This window comes from Rattus norvegicus, chromosome 8, assembly GCF_021556685.1.
Source record: "Rattus norvegicus strain SHRSP/BbbUtx chromosome 8, alternate assembly SHRSP_T2T, whole genome shotgun sequence".
NCBI classification, from domain to species: domain Eukaryota; kingdom Metazoa; phylum Chordata; class Mammalia; order Rodentia; family Muridae; genus Rattus; species Rattus norvegicus.
Window position 1 is genome coordinate 26,700,596 of NC_141541.1, and position 15,885 is coordinate 26,716,480.

At 49.6% G+C, this 15,885-nt stretch overlaps 2 protein-coding genes across 35 annotated transcripts; one reads left to right on the forward strand and one right to left on the reverse strand.

Annotated features, from left to right (window-relative positions):
* Positions 1 to 1,027: 1,027 nt before the first annotated feature.
* Positions 1,028 to 6,923, reverse strand: Tmem205 (transmembrane protein 205). Of its 17 annotated transcripts, none has more exon segments than NM_001433078.1 (5): positions 1,028 to 1,370; positions 5,274 to 5,437; positions 5,527 to 5,635; positions 6,080 to 6,288; positions 6,583 to 6,645. In NM_001433078.1, coding segments are annotated over 3 exon segments (570 nt in total). In that variant the 5' UTR covers positions 5,627 to 5,635; positions 6,080 to 6,288; positions 6,583 to 6,645; the 3' UTR covers positions 1,028 to 1,064.
* On the forward strand, positions 6,865 to 15,508 carry Ccdc159 (coiled-coil domain containing 159). Of its 18 annotated transcripts, none has more exons than NM_001371565.1 (13): positions 6,865 to 7,000; positions 8,651 to 8,784; positions 8,866 to 9,092; positions 10,784 to 10,817; positions 11,185 to 11,273; positions 11,350 to 11,431; positions 12,354 to 12,546; positions 13,107 to 13,174; positions 13,257 to 13,333; positions 13,678 to 13,799; positions 14,006 to 14,088; positions 14,756 to 14,854; positions 15,022 to 15,087. In NM_001371565.1, exons 1-13 carry the CDS (start codon positions 6,990 to 6,992, stop codon positions 15,024 to 15,026), a joined length of 1,224 nt encoding a protein of 407 aa, NP_001358494.1. In that variant the 5' UTR covers positions 6,865 to 6,989; the 3' UTR covers positions 15,027 to 15,087. The 18 variants fall into 18 exon arrangements, with proteins under 18 accessions (NP_001358494.1, XP_087416927.1, XP_087416926.1 ...); XM_087560801.1 differs by having other exon boundaries at positions 6,884 to 7,000; positions 8,651 to 8,754; positions 15,022 to 15,508; XM_087560800.1 differs by having other exon boundaries at positions 6,884 to 6,997; positions 15,022 to 15,508.
* The last annotated feature ends 377 nt before the right edge of the window (positions 15,509 to 15,885 follow it).

Genomic DNA, 15,885 nt, shown 5'->3' on the forward strand with positions numbered 1-15,885 from the left:
CACACACACACACCCCATACGCATACACACCATACACATACCATACACACACACAGACACACACATCATACGTACATACCATACACACATACCATACACATACTGTACACACACCATACAAACACACACAGATACACAGACACACAGAGACACACACACACACAGCAACTCGAACTTCTCTGCTCACCCAGATGCCTAAGGGAACAAAAGCTGCCCCCCGAAGCTTTAACATATGAATTATGCTGGAGTGTATCAGCTAGGAAGAGCTGAGTTATTCTGAGAAACAAGCAGCCCCCAAAGCCTCCAGGATATCACTCACCTAGGTTCACATCTTGGGATGAATACTATGGGCTGAGGAAAGATGAAGTTCTATCCTGTGTTGTAAACACCTTTTTAAAATGATTTATTTATGGGGTTGGGGATTTAGCTCAGTGGTAGAGCGCTTGCCTAGGAAGCGCAAGGCCCTGGGTTCGGTCCCCAGCTCCGGAAAAAAAATGATTTATTTATTTTATGTATATGGTGAGTACACTGTCGCTGTCTTCAGACACACAAGAGGGCATTGGATCCCATTACAGATGGTTGTGAGCCACCATGTGGTTGCTGGGAATTGAACTCAGGACCTCTGGGAGAGCAGTCAGTGCTCTTAAGCGCTGAGCCATCTTACTAGCCTGTAAACACTTCTTATAAAGACATGCCACTTCTGCTCACATCTCATCCGCCAAAGCAAGTCATGATGTCACTCCCAGTGTCAGCAGGATAGGAAACATGATTGTGCCTGGGAGGTGGGAGCCTGCTATTGCTGTAGTAACACACAGGAACGCAATGGTTAGAACTAAGCCAGGTATATGGAAGGCACACAATATATGGTCACTATTAGAGGAGATATGCTGGAACTTCAATAGCTCATACTCCAATGTGTCAGGCAGCAGGAATGGGGCAACTTGAGGCTCTGAGTACTATACAAGCACACACACACACACACACACACACCCTGGCTTCTCCTGGGGTGAAAAAATGACCACAACCATCTCCAAAGAAACATTTATTGAAACACAGGGCCCATGTTAGAGGCTCCTGAGCCCCAGGGCGAGGCCCACAAGGCAGAGACCATTGCTCAGCAGACACCCCAGGTTGCAGAGGGAAGACAGGCCATGGTAGTAGAAGAATTTCTGCCGGAGAGCACTGTACTTGGGGTCCTTCTCCCGCAGCTGGCGGTAGGGGTCAGGGCCCTGGAGGCTGCCTGGCACCTCTGTCCCCAGGCCTCGCTCTTTCTCTATACTCTGCAGGGCCCACATGGTAGCTGTGGTGCGAGCCTCGAGCCAGCGAGCATTGATGGTAGCCAGTGTGAGACTCAGAAGCAGTAGGGTAAGCTGAGGACAGTGACAGGGAGGTAAGGTGAGGGGGGTGAAGCTTAGGGACCCGAGAGAGCATGCCTGCATCCTCACAGTCCAGAGTTTCCTGAAAACAGCAGTCCCTAGGAAAGAATCTACCTACAGCCTTTTCTCATCTGTTCTGCTGCTGTTCCCCAAACACTGAAAACTCTTCTTCAAAACAAGAGCTGAGAACTGATTGATCCTGGGGCCTCGGTCAAAGAGAAAGTGTCCCACTGCTGAGCTACACGCCCTGCCCTCTTTCCTCTTGTGCAGATATTGTATATGCACTTGTTCATGTGTGTGCAAGGTGTGCTCGCAGGGGTGTGTGTTCATGTGTGTGCAATGCTTGCTCACAGGTGTGTGTGTTTTTGCAGAGGGCAGAAGATGCTTTTGGGCTTTCTGTTTTCTTATTTTCTGTTTTTTTTTTTTCTTTATTAACTTGAGTATTTCTTATTTACATTTCAAATGTTATTCCCTTTCCCAGTTTCCAGGCCAACATCCCCCTAACTCCTCCCCCTCCCCTTCTACATGGGTGTTCCCCTCCCCATCTTCCCCCCATTACTGCCCGCCCCCCAATAATCACATTCACTGGGGGTTCAGTCTTGGCGGGACCAAGGGCTTCCCCTTCCACTGGTGCTCTTACTAGGATATTCATTGCTACCTATGAGGTCAGAGTCCAGGGTCAGTCCATGTATAGTCTTTGGGTAGTGGTTTAGTCCCTGGAAGCTCTGGTTGCTTGGCATTGTTGTACATATGGGGTCTCGAGCCCCTTCAAGCTCTTATTTTCTGTTTTTTTTTTTTCAGAGCTGGGGACCGAACCCAGGGCCTTGCGCTTCCTAGGCAAGCGCTCTACCACTGAGCTAAATCCCCAACCCCCTTATTTTCTGTTTTTTATTTTATTGAATTTATTTACTTGCGTGTGTGTGTGTGTGTGTGTGTGTGTGTGTGTGTGTGTGTGTGTGTGTAAGCCATAGTATGTATGTGCAGACTGGACCACAGTTTAAGGGAGTCATATTTCTTCTTCCACCATGTAGACCCTCAGGGATCAACCTCAGATTGTCACCAGGCTTGACAGCTTGCTAACCCACCCACCTTAGTTTTTAAGATAGTGTCTGTCCCTCATTGGTCCTGGAACCGCCTCATGAAGCTATGCTGACTGGTTGGCCAAGGAGCTTCAGGAGCCTGTCTGTCTTCACCCTTGAGTCCCACCTCCTCCCATGTTGGGTACCACCTCTGTGTTTGTCATTTGAATGGATGCAGAGGATTCAAACCTGGGTCTTATGTTTGCATAGCAAACACTCTTCTGTCCGAGTCATCCCCCAGCCTCCGCTGTTTTCAGTTCGAGACGAGGTCTCACTAAGTTGCTTGGGCTGGAGTGGAACTCTCTGTGTAGCCAAAGCTGACCTAAACTTGTAATCCTCATGCTCAAGCCTCCCAAATAGTTAGGATGGGATTACCCATCCTCTCTCCCCAAATTGAGACAGACAAGATTAATTTCCTTTGATTCTCCATGCCCAAACACACAGCCTAAAATGGGGCCAATCTCTTTTGTGATGCCATCTCAGACCCACGGAAGGGACACTGGACTAACAGGAAATGAATTAAACACCTGGAGAATACCAGTTACCCCTAACCCTCTCTGATCTCTAGGAGATTATTCTTTTGGAGGGAACAGGTTGAGACAGGATATCCGTAGCTCGGGCTGGTCTCAAACTTCCTGTGCAACTGATCCTGGCCTTGAACTCCTGACCTCTACCTCCCAAGTGAGGATATAGGTGTCTCCATTACATCAGCCTTGTTCTTTTTAGTTAAATTTTTACTTTTACTTAATTGTTTTTGTTTTTGTTTGTTTTGCTTTTGTTTTGAGACAGGGTCTCTCTTTGCAGCCCTGACTGTCCTAGAACTCTCTATGTAGACCAGGCTAGTCTTGAACTCACAGAAATTCTGTCTCTGCCTCCAGCATGCTGGAAGTAAAGGTAAGAACCACTAGACTTGCCTAGTTTTTGTTGTTGTTTGATACAGAGTCTCACTATATAGTCCAGGCTGGCCTGGAACTTTGGCAACCTCCCGCCTCCTGGGGTGACATGTGGATATGTATACCACCCCGTGAGACTGATGGGTTACCTTCGAAACACACATGAGGTCTCGCCCGCCCACATCTGAACACTTTGAGAGCAGAGGGAGAGAGGGTGGAGAAAGCTGAGATGGGAGGCGTTGTTCCTTACACTGTGGCTGAGGGAATGCATAGACAGGAGTGGGGAGACTTAAATTCCCAGTCTGTCTAGTTTTTAAACAATGAACGGAGGTCAGCGCCTCGGCTCAGCTGAGTCACTCCGCTTTGGCAGGAGGCCCAGCTATTGGGCAGAGAGGAAATAGGAGCTAGTGGGGAAGATAAGGCTGGACAGAGAAGATTGGCTGCTGGGGTAGCTATGCAGGATGTGTGCGCCATCCAAGGATACCCAGTGACCAGTTCCATCTTCGCTAGGAAAAAGAAGCATTTCTGCCAGTAGGCTACCCTGGAGAACTGGAAGCAGAAGAATCACAAGTTTGAGGCTAGCCTGGGCTATCCCTTTAGTGGTGTAGAGATAGCTCATCAGTTAAGAGGGCATACTACTCGCAGAGGCTGAGTTCCATTCCTAGCACTCACAGCTAACTGGAATGACACTTCTAGGGGAATTTGTCACCTCTGGCCTTGGCGGGTACCCACACGTGCGTGCATACTTACACACAGACATAAATGAGAGTAATAAAGGCCCAGTGGCAGTGGCGGACACTTTTGATCCCAGCACTCGGGAGACAGAGGCAGGTGGACCTCTGAGTGACAGCCAGGGAAACAGAGAAAAAAAGAAAATAATAAAAACAAACCTTAAAAAAGATTTTCGCGGACGATGGAGCTAATTTGGTAAGGAACCCATCTGGCATACACTTCATTCCCAACGCTTCATAAAACTATGGGTAGTAGAACATGCCTGCGATTTCAGGAGCCAGGAGGATCAGAAGTTCAAACTCACCTTCCACATGCTGGGTTCAATACCCTTGCAGATCACATGCCCAGCATATGCAAGACTCTAGGTTTTATCCCCAGCACTGAAAAACAGCATCAACTAAAGGGCTGGAGAGATCCAGTTGGGGGAGGGTTTGCCATGTAGGCATGAGGACCTGAGTCCAATCGCCCAACACCCATGTTAAAAAGCCAGGTGTGGAGGCTCAGGTCAGTAATCTCAATGCTGGGGAGACAAAGCTAGAGGGCTCCCTGGAGATTTCCTGCCGGCTTGTCTGACCAAATCATCGAGGGCTTCAGACTCAACGAGAGACCCTGTCTCCAAATAAATAAATAAATAAACGAGCTAAGTGGGGGGTGGGGCGGGGGGTGTATAAACTTTTAATCCCAGCGCTTGGGAGGCAGGAGCAGGTGGATCTCTGTGAGTTCAATGCCAGCCTGGTCTACAAAGTGAGTTCCAGGACAGCCAGGGCTTTGTAGAGACCCTGTCTCAGAGGAACATAAGTAAATAAATAAATAAGCCGGGTGGTGGCGGCACACACATTTAATCCTAGCACTCAGGAGGCGGAGGCAGGCTGATCTCTGAGTTCATGGCCATTCTGGTCTACAGAGTGAATTCTAGGATAGCCAAGGCTACATAGAGAGAGCCTGTCTCAAAAGAAGTCATATATATATATATATATATATATATATATATATATATATATATATATATATATATATGTATGTATGTTAGAGGAAGACACCTAACATCAACCCCTGGTCTCTCTCTATATATGACTGTACACATCATGTGCATATAAATGTACACATCCAAACATACACTCTCTCTCTCTCTCTCTCTCTCTCTCTCTCTCTCTCTCTCTCTCTCTCTCTCGGGGATCCTCAAATCCTCATACCTGACTGATTTCCCACAGCGTGAGGTTGATCCAGGCCCGCTGTGGTGCCAAGATGCAGAGGTTGATGAAGGCACAACCCAAGGAGACGTGAAAATAGACTGGGAAGAGCTTGCTCTGCACAAGTCCAAACGTGTGCCTCGGGAGGCTCCGGAAAAGCAGGAAGCCTGGGAGGCGGAGGGCCACAATCACCCGTTAGGACATTTCTGGATCCCCCTCCCATTCAGTCCTAAATAACAGGTTGGAGGGTCCCTACCTGAGGCAAAGGTCACCCACATCTGCATGCCCCAGACACCAGACAAGACCAGCAAGTGGACCACTTTAATCAGACTTCCTGGGTCCTCACCTTCTTCCATTCTGCCGCCCTGGGAAGGAAGCAGCGGTGACTCAGCTTAACCTTCAACCTTTGCCCACTAGCATTGAGGCCTTGGTACAGAGTGCATAGGGCTAGCCTCACACTGGTGCAAAGATGAGAGAAAATAGTCTGAGAAAGGCAGTTGCAAGACCAAAATAGTCCCTAGAAAATCTCAGGCCCAACCAGTCCATCTGGGCTCAGGCTTGGGGCTGGAATTGTGGCTCTGAGAACATGGACTTCATTGGTGTTGGCCTCACATTCTCTCCTCCATACTTGCAAAATAATAGTAATAATAATAATAATAAAAAATCTCAGCCCACCACGAAGACTCATACCTGTAAATCCCCAACACTTGGAAGTCGGAGACGGGGATTGCCAGTTTTCTAGCTCAAGGTTAGAAAAAGATTCAATTCCAAAAAGTGTTTAAAAACATAGAAACGGCCTGGTTACTCACAGTTGTAATCCCAATATATCAAAGGATGGTGCAGGAAAATCACTGAGTTTGAGGACTGCCTGAGATACAGTGAGGCTATCTCTCAATATGTAAACAAACATCTCAGGCTGGAGCTGGGCTAGTGGCTCAGGGGGCAAGGCGCTTGCCTCACGTGCAGGAAGTCCTGCGTTCCATCCTCAGCTCTTCATAAAACAGGCTCTGGCTCTCTCCTGTCATTCCAGCACAAAAGTAGAGACAGGAGAGTCAGGATGTGGAGGCCAACCAGAGACACAGGACGCCTTGCCTCAAAACCCAAATCCTAGAACAAAAGGCTCTCTCTACACACCAATGTCCACTGTACCCCAGAAGCTTGAATCCCAGCAGCTCAAGTTCACATTCCTAGGTCTTCAGGGATTACCCTAGCTCTGCAGACATTCAAGAGCCCTCATCCGGAAACCTGAGATATTCTAGAAACATCCCAAAGCACCCCCGGATCCCCCCATCTGATCCCACCGTTGGAGCACCGGAGGTCAGGTGAAGGGACCAAGAGCCCCAGCAGCTCCAGTGCAGCTCCGGCTGGCCTGAGACCTCCCAGGTTTTCTTCCGCCCCTCAGGCCTCGCCCCACCTCCCAGACAGCCAGAAGCCAATAAAATCACAGCTCCGTCTCCTCTGGACTCGCCCACTTAGGGATTGCCCAGTTGACTTCGGGAATCATCTCGCCTCCCCGAACTTCAGTCACACCGAAGAAATTCAGGCGCCAATGAGCTCCGCGCTTACCCGGAGAGGGCGGGCGTGGCTTAAGGGAGGACCACGCCCTTCTCTGTGACTCCACCTTTGGCCTCCCCGCGTTTTCCAACGATGGTGTCCTCGGGGGATCAAAACTTCAGCGTCACAGCTGGGGACTGGCTTCGTGGTCCCTGATGGGAGAGCATGAACAGGTGGTATGCGGTAGTAGGTGGGGATGGAAGAGGGGATTGGGAGACTGTTGCTGTTAGATTGACAGAACAAGGGGCCGGGCTAATAGCAATGGTTACGCCCCCTCGCTCGAAGAATTCTCAGGAGAAGGGGACAGCCGAAGATTCAATTGGGGTTGGGAGAGGGCAGGCACGGTTGGGGACCTTCTGTTGGTGAAGCTCTGAAATTCCTCTTTCGTTCCGGTTCTAATCTTCTAGGGTATCTGTGGTCCTCAGGTGACATTCTAGAACAAATTTTTGTTTACCAAGCGCTGGACTAAATCTGTAATCAGGGTAGCCCAATAAAGTATATATTCCCCCCCCCCCATTCACTGTGTAGCCCTGGCTGGCCTGGAACTAGCTTTGTAGACGAGGCTGGCCTGAAACTCGGGGATCCCCTGAGTGCTGGGATTAAAAGGGATGGACTGCCACATCCTGTCCTTTATGTTTGTTTCAGAGTTTTAAATTTTGTCTTTGTGTATTAACGTTTTGCTTGTCTGGGCACTGCTTTCGTGCCCAGTGCCTGTAGAGGTCAGAAGAGGGCATCAAGTCCTCTGGTACTGGAGACACAGAAGGTTGTGAGCCATCATATGGGTGCTGGAAATTGAACTTGGGTACTCAGGAAAAGCAGCTAAACCAACTTTCAAGCCATTTTTAAAATATTTTATTTATTTATTATATATGAGTACACTGTAGCTGTCTTCAGACACACCAGAAGAGGGCATTGGATCTCATTGCAGATGGTTGTGAGCCACCATGTGGTTGCTGGGATTTGAACTCTGGACCTCGGGAAGAGCAGTCGGTGCTCTTAACCACTGAGCCATCTCTTCAGCCCCAAGCCATTTTTTTTTTTTTCAAAAAAAGGCATTTCTGACAGAGTCTCTTGCCCTGACTGGACTGGAACTCACTAAGTAGACTAGGCTGGCCTCGAACTCAGAGAGATTTGCTTGCCTCTGCCTCCCAAGTGCTGGGATTAAAGGCAGTGACTGCTTTATGTCCCATTCTAATATAAACAATTGTTACTCTTGTGTGTGCGTGAGGTATGTCTTAAGTGCGCATGTGTCATGGCACACATGTCAGAGGACGACTTTATGGAGTTGTTTCTTCTCTCCTCCCACCTTTAAGCTGATCATTCGGCATCCATTCATATTGCCAGGCATGGCAGCGAACACTTTACTCTGTGAGCCCTGTCTCCAGCCCTCCAAGGCCTCATGTCTTTATGTGGAAGTCTGATTTCATAACCCAACCCCACCTCTATGTTTGAGTTTACCTTTTCCATTTGACTTCCACTCCTCCAATACTGAAAAGATTCTGGCTGGAACACCTCTGAGGAGTCTCTTTGTGGAGACTTTAAAGAGGTTAGGTGTCTGGGGCTGATTCTCAGCTGTTAGAGCACCTGCCTAGCGTGTAGCTGGGTCCCGTCCCTAGCACTGTATAAACTGGACACAGTGACACATCCTAGCCACCAGGGAGGTAGAAGATGGAGGATCAGGAGTTTGAGATCATCCTTGGTTACCTAATGAATTGGAGGCCAGCTTGGACTACATGAGACTCCGTCTCAAAATAATATATAGTTAAAAATAAAAGGATTGGGAGTTAGAGACTGGTCTCAGAGCTCCTCCCATCCCCCTTCTGCAGTGACCCTCTTTTGGCTGGCCTACCCCGGGACTTTGACTACTGTGTTTCTCATCTCTGCTCATCTCCTTCACTCTCCATCACATCTTGGCCTGCTAAGGAGAGGGGCAAGTACTCACCACCTCTTGGAGAGCCTGGTAGACATTCAGGGGCCTGGGCGGGGCTGCCAACTACACATCTCTTTCTCTTGTCCCTGAAGAAACACTTTGTCCCCATAGGGTCCTCCTCAGACAAGGCTTTGGACTGTATGACCCACTGGTCCACGACCTTGGAGCCTGAGATCGTAAACACTGCTTCTGAACAAGCAGTGAAGTCTGTGGCCTGGCAGAAGGAGTGGGATTCAGCACCTCAGCCTCAGGAGGCTACATCCTATTCCAACTCAGACTTGAGCAAGGACCAATGTCATGACCAGGAACTTGTGAAGAGGAACCACAGCATAGTCAAGGTTACCCCTACTCAGAGAACCCCCTTTAAACTAAGAATGACCTTTCCGTGTACTACTGTGGAGCATAGGGAAGGGTCTCCAGGTCAGGGACTGCGCTCGGTTTCAGCACCTAGAACAGCGCCTCCAGAAGGAGGGTGGAAGGACCCGGAGGAATCCTACTTGCGCGTCTTTGCTTGTTCATCATGAGACAGTGTCTGCTGTAGCCCAAGCTGACTCTGAATTTGCTCTGTAGCCAAAGCTGGGTTTGACTCCTGTTTCTTATGCCTGTATCTCCTGAATGCTAGGATTCTAGGATGGAGACATTATGTCTTTGTTAGTTGTTTTCTGAGTCAGGGTTTCTTTGTGCAACCCTGGTTGTCCTGGAGCTCATTCTGTAGAACAGGATGGTCTGGAACTCAAAGATGTGCCTGCCTCTGTTTTCTAAGTGCTTGGATCAAAGGGGTGCGCCACCACTGCCTGGCCTGATTTTCATTTTTTTGAAGGTGTGTGTGTGTGTGTGTGTGTGTGTGTGTGTGTGTGTGTGTGTGTATTTGTGCACATGAGTGCAATTCCTTGAGAGGCCAGAAGAGGGCATTATATCCTTAGAGCTGAAATTCAGGTAGGTAGTTGTGAACCTTCTGACCTAGATAATTGGGTCTTCTTCAAGAACATTATGCCTTTTTAAAAACAACAACAACAACAACAACAACAACAAACTCCAAAACTTACTATGTAGACCAGGATGGCCTCAAACTCACAAAGATCCACTAGCTACTGCCTCCCGTGTGTGTGTGTGTGTGTGTGTGTGTGTGTGTGTACTTTAGTGCAAGGTGTCTGTGGAGGCCAGAAAAACACATTGGGTATCCTGGAGCTGGAGTTTTAAGTGGTTGTAGGCCACCTCAACCTCAGAAAACAGAAATGCTGGAATGAAGTCTTAGGTCTCTGAAAGACCAGTACATTGGTGTATCTCGTCAGATGAGAGGATTTCTGAATTTTTGTGGTTTTTGTTTGTTTGTTTGTTAGATTAATTGGTTGGTTTTTCTTGGTTTTGTATCTATATGGTTTCTTTCTTTCTTTCTTTTTCCTTCTTTTTTTCGGAGCTGGGGACTGAACCCAGGGCCTTGCATATATGGTTTCTTATTGTGTGAGACTCATCCTAGTGACTCAAATTGTGTGTCTATATGGCTCATTGTGTTTAAGCACAGCTCGTGGCTGGGTGGTGGTGGTGCACACCTTTAATCCCAGCCCTTGGGAGACCGAGGCAGGCAGATCTCTGAGTTTGAGGCCACCCTGGTCTACACAGTGAGTTCTAGGACAGCCAGAGCTGCACAGAGAAACCCTGTCTCAAACAAACAAACAAACAAACACAGTTTGTGGTGTGTCAAGCAAGTGCTGGCGGTTTTTTATTATAGACATTGCTGTAGTTGTTGTCCTGTACTCCAAAGGGGAAACATCAAACCAGGGACAGCCTGGCATCTGCTTTCTGTCGAGGTCAACCCAGAGTCCATAGCCATAGAGATGAAGCGCACAGTGCACTTCTGAGCATGTGCAGATGATGAATTTGGGGGTAGGGGTCGTGGATGGACACAGTTTTGCCTGATTTGGGATAACCGGAACTCAGGAGAACCACTCCTGCCCTACCCTCTGGGTAGAGCTGCGATAAGGTAAACTATCTAAGAACACATTATCACACTGCTCTCCTCTTGCCCCAGAAATCCCTGGAGCCCAGCTCTTCCAAAGTAAAAGGTGAGCGTGAAACTGGACGGGGAAGACATTTGGGTTCCTATCCCCACTTAGTTTTTACTTCTATACTTACTCCCTGCCATGGCACATACACTGAAGGTCAGGGACAACTTAGCAGGGTTGGCTCTGTCCTACCTTGTGGGTCCCTGGGATCAAGCTCAAGTCACCTGTCCTAGTGGCAAGCACCACATACAGAGCCACCTTGCGGGGCCACTTTCCACTTTCTTCTTCTCCAGTACTAAGGCCCATGTTTATTCAACGCTTCAGGGGAGGTCTCCTGCCCTAGGCCTGCCCCTCTACTTCCTCTGTCACTCCCATCTCTGCCCTGATCTTACCTCAGCCATGGCTCTCACCCTTCCTCTGCCCACAGTTAAGAACACCATGCTGATTCCTGACTCTCAGAAGCTCTTGCGATGTGAACTGGAGTCCCTCAGGACCCAGCTGCAGGCTCAGAGCAAGGTGAGTCCTCTCCACCTTCTGCACCCCTGTTCTCATCCTGCTCCCCACTCCAGGACCTCACCTCCTGTCCCTCCAGGCTTTCGAGTTCCTGAACCACTCCGTAACCATGCTGGAGAAGGAGAGCTGTCTGCAACAGATCAAGATCCAGCAGCTCGAAGGTGAGGGTGAGACGGAGCCAGGGTCTGAGGAAATTTGTGGTGGCTGGAAAATAAGTTCCAGGTCAAGGCTGGAACAGCTTAAAAGGCTGGGGTCAAAGCTAGCCTCAGGCCCACATCAGTTCCCCTTTTGGGGTGGGGCCCCAGTTGGTAGGACACTTGCCTAGCATTTATGAAGTCTTGGGTTCCATCTTCAGCCTCGAATAAAAGTGGACCAGGTGGTGTGTGCCTGCAATCCCAGCACTTAGGAGAGGATCATTCAAGGTTATCTAATTAGGGAGTTGAAAGTCAGCCCAGGCTGGAGATTCTGTCTGGGAAATAAAAACTAAGAACAGAAGCCCCGGGCTGAGGGATGGCTTCTCAGGTAAGAGCACTGGTTGCTCGAGCAGATGATCCAGGTTCTGTTCCCAGTATCCACGCAGTAGCCAAAACCACCTATAACTTCAGTTCCAGAATAGGACACCTTCTTCTGACCTCCATGGTACCAGGCAAAATGCCCACCAAACACAAGCTACATATAATAAAAATAAGTAATTTTAAAAATTAAAACTGTTTTAGGGCTGGGGAGATAGCTTTGTTATTAAGATGCTTGCCGTGCAAGCAGGAGGACCTGATTTCATCTCTAGAACTCAGATTGGGGGTGGGGGGAGCCGGGGTCAGCGGGGCACACTTAATCCCGGGTTCTTCAGAGTTGGAGACAAGAAGACTCCTGGGCTCTCTTGTTAGCCAGTCTACCCTAACCTTCAAGCTTTGGGTTCCGTAAGAGACCCCGTGTCAAAAGACAAGGTGGAGAAGAATTACCTCCCTACCTCATGCACAGCCTGTATACCGGTGCACACACCTGTGCGAACATGCGTGAACATGCACATGCACATAGACCCATGTACGCACAAGTAAGACCAAGGATATCCCACCATCTCTACAGAAGTGCTGAACCCCACGAGTCGCCAAGGAGAGGATGGCCGTAAGTGGAGCAAAGAGCAGACCCAACACGAGCTGTATGGGGCCCTGGCTCAAGGCCTGCAGGGGTTGCAGAAGACACTGAAGGAAGGTGAGGAATTGCAACGGTCCCGTACCACTCGCTGCCTGCAGCTGTTGGCCCAGGAGATCCGGGACAGGTGGGTGTGGGCAGGAAGGCAGCGTAGAGGTTTCAAGAAAGCAGGCCACCATTGAAGAAACTTAATGGAGCAGGAAGTGGAAGGCTTAGGGGACACAACACAGGGACAGGAAAGGACGCTCAGAGGATATAGATGGCTAGAGAGTAGGTGTTGAGGAGGCTAAGGGACCTAGAAGGTTAGGGAGACTGCGGGATGGAGGTGGGATGGGGAAGGAGGCAGGGAATCAGAAGACTAGGGAGGCCGAGAGACTGGAGAGTAAAGTCAAGAGAAAACAACCCTGGGAAGATCCAGGAAAGAGAAAGTAGACTGAAAGGTGGGGCTGTGGGCGGAGCCTGGGGCTGTGGGCGGAGCCTTGCACTGGGTGGAGCTTCGGGCTGTGGACCCATTTTGAGGTTGTGGGCTGGGCCTCAGGTGGTGGGTAGAGCCTGATGCCCTAGTAGGAGCTAGGGCGGTGGGAGGAACCTGTGGCTGTAGGTGTGCTGAGAAGTGGGGGCGTGGGAGGGTATGGAGGCCTGGGGAATGGGCCCGGGGTCTGGGTTTAGGCTCCTCTCTCCCTTCAGCAAGAAGTTCCTGTGGGAGGAACTGGAGCTGGTGCGGGAAGAGGTGACTTTCATCTATCAGAAGCTCCGTGAGTTCCTGGAAGCGCACAGCCTGGAAGGGATGTGGGGCTACCCTGCTTTCCCCGTTCACTGAGCCTTCTTCCCCAACAGAGAACCAGGAGGACGAGATCTCAGAGAATCTCCTGAATATCCAGAAGATGCAGAAAACACAGGTGAAGTGCCGCAAGGTGAGCTGAGAAAACGAGTGCCTGAGGGACAGCGGGCCAAGAGGCGCTTCCTCCGGCTTCCACCTCTGAACTCGATCTAGGAGGCAGAATTCAAAGCCCAGCTCTGCTACTTAATGCTGTGTGACTATGGGCAAATCACTTTGCCTCTCCGGGCTCGATTTGCCCCTCCATATAACGGGTGTAATAGCTGCGATTCCTCCCGGATCGGAAAGTTGTGCTCCCTGAGGGTTCCATACTGTCGATACGGCCTGGAATTGATGTGCTACATCATGATTACCTTTTCCTATGGTCATCATTACTTGCGTGTCTAATCACTTGCTCCCCCAAACCCCCTCCCGAACCAGGTTCTTACCAAGATGAAGCAGCAGGCATGTGACTCATCTTCATGGCCAGAGGCTGAGGGGGTGCCCGCAGACAGCGGTGGTTGCTGGAAGGATGACCTCCAGAAGGAGCTGAGTGACATATGGTGAGGCTAGCTTCCGGTGTGACCTCTGACCCCTAACCCTCCTCTGACCTGCCTCTCTCCCGGCTGCGTCTGGAACTCAATTGGCTCTAATCCCTCCTACTTCTAGGAATCATTCTTTCTACAGCTGCCCTTGCCCTAGCGAGGATTCAGGGGTACCCCGGATACCCCAACATCTCTTGGGGCCCTGTCTCTCTGTCTCCCCACAGGTCTGCTGTTCACAGTCTGCAGAGCTCCATCGACTGTCTTGCTTTGTCCATGGGCACCAGACCAAAGGCTTCCAGTCTCAGGGGTGAGGAGCCGGATGTAATGGGGGGGATCACTCCCAGCCCCGCGTGTATGAGGCCACCTTTAAGAGGGTCACATAGGTTGGGGTTCCAAGGCTACCTTAGAAAGCTGAGGAACTGGTTGAGATTTCGAAGAAGGCAGAACCCCAGAAATTAGGGGGTGGGTGAAAGAGGACCTCAAATCCATGGGTGTTTCATGTGCAAGCTACTTTGGGGTCACATTTAGGATCTGTGAGAATTTCTTTCTGTTTTTGAGATATAATCTCACATAGCCCAGATTAATTTAAACTCACTATGTATTCAAGAATGACCTGAATTCCCATCCCCTCTACATCCACCACCCCCCCATTCTGGAGTTACAGATGTGAGCCACCATTCCTGGCACTATAGGAATTTTTTAGATGTATTTTATTTTATGTTTGTGGGCGTTTTGCATAGATCTGTGCCTAGTGCCTCAGGCCAGAAAAAGGTGTCAGAGGCTTGTGAGCCACCCTGTGGGTGCTGAGAATCATTGATATAATTTGGTATTACTTTGGGTCAACCAAGGGATGCGTGTGTCTGGATGATAAATCAGTGAGGTTTCATCTCAAGAGATGTGGAGCTCATATTCTGAAGTTGCTAGAGGGTCATATTGAGGACCTGAAGGGCCAGGATGGCATGTCTCTCCCACAGGCCAGAAAGGACACCAGTGCCAGAGTTCTCAGTGCCCCTCCTGGGACTCCGATTCTGACTGGGAGAGACCTTTCAGCAAGAGCGGATCCTACCCTCCCGGTACAGACCCTACTCAACCCCTCTCCATCCCTTACCATCTGGCCCACTTGTGATTCCCACAGTGTAGGCCTTGAGGCTAGCACTGTACCTGGGCATTTGGTCCCTGGCTGGCAACCCTGAGTTCTCCTGGTTCAAACCAGACCACGACCTACCTTCTCTCCCCATAGCTTGAGCAGCTGGGACTGCTTGCCCTGAAGACCCCTCCAGAGAGAAAATAAACTAGCTGAGACCTTCGTCCACCCTGGACTTTTGCACCTGCTGGTTCAAGAGTCTGGGGTCCTCCCCATGCCAACCCCAGATAACTCTGGTATCTCAAAGGAGGCACTTTTCAGGATGTGTGGACAGTGATCAAGATTTAGGGTGTATTAGTTGGGCATGTATGTGATACAAGCACTAGGGAGGTAGGTGGAAGGAAGGTCACTTTAAAGTTAACACAGCCAAGTATGAGACCAGCCTGAGCTACAGAAGACCTTGTCTCAAAATCAAAGTGGGCCTGCCAAATGGCTCACTGGGTAAAGGCACTTACTGCCAAGTCTGAAGACCTGAGTTTGATCCTAGGGACCCTCATGGTGGTAGAGAACTGGCTCGTGCAAGTTGTCCTCCAACCTATAAATGCACACCGACACACACCCCAATAAATAAATGTTCTTAAAACCTTTTTTTCCAAGGCAGGGTTTCTCTAGCCCTGGCTGTCCTGGAACTCTCTCGGTAGACCAGGTTGGCACTGAATTTACAGAGATCTGTCTGCCTCTGCTTCCCAAGTGCTGGGATTAAAGGCGTGTGGCCACCACTGCCCAGCAAATAAATGCAACTTAAAAAACTTAAAAACACAAAATCAGGGCAATACTTGCCTAGCATGCAGGAAGCTTTGCGTTCCAACCCCATCATTCAAACCAGATGTGGTGGAAGGTGTGAAATTCCAGCACGCAAGGAGATGAGGCAGGAGGACCCAATGTTCAAGGCTAATCTTGGCTACAAAGAAAACTGGAGCTTGAGCTGGTAGCTTAATCTGTGTGAGACCCTGTCTCAAA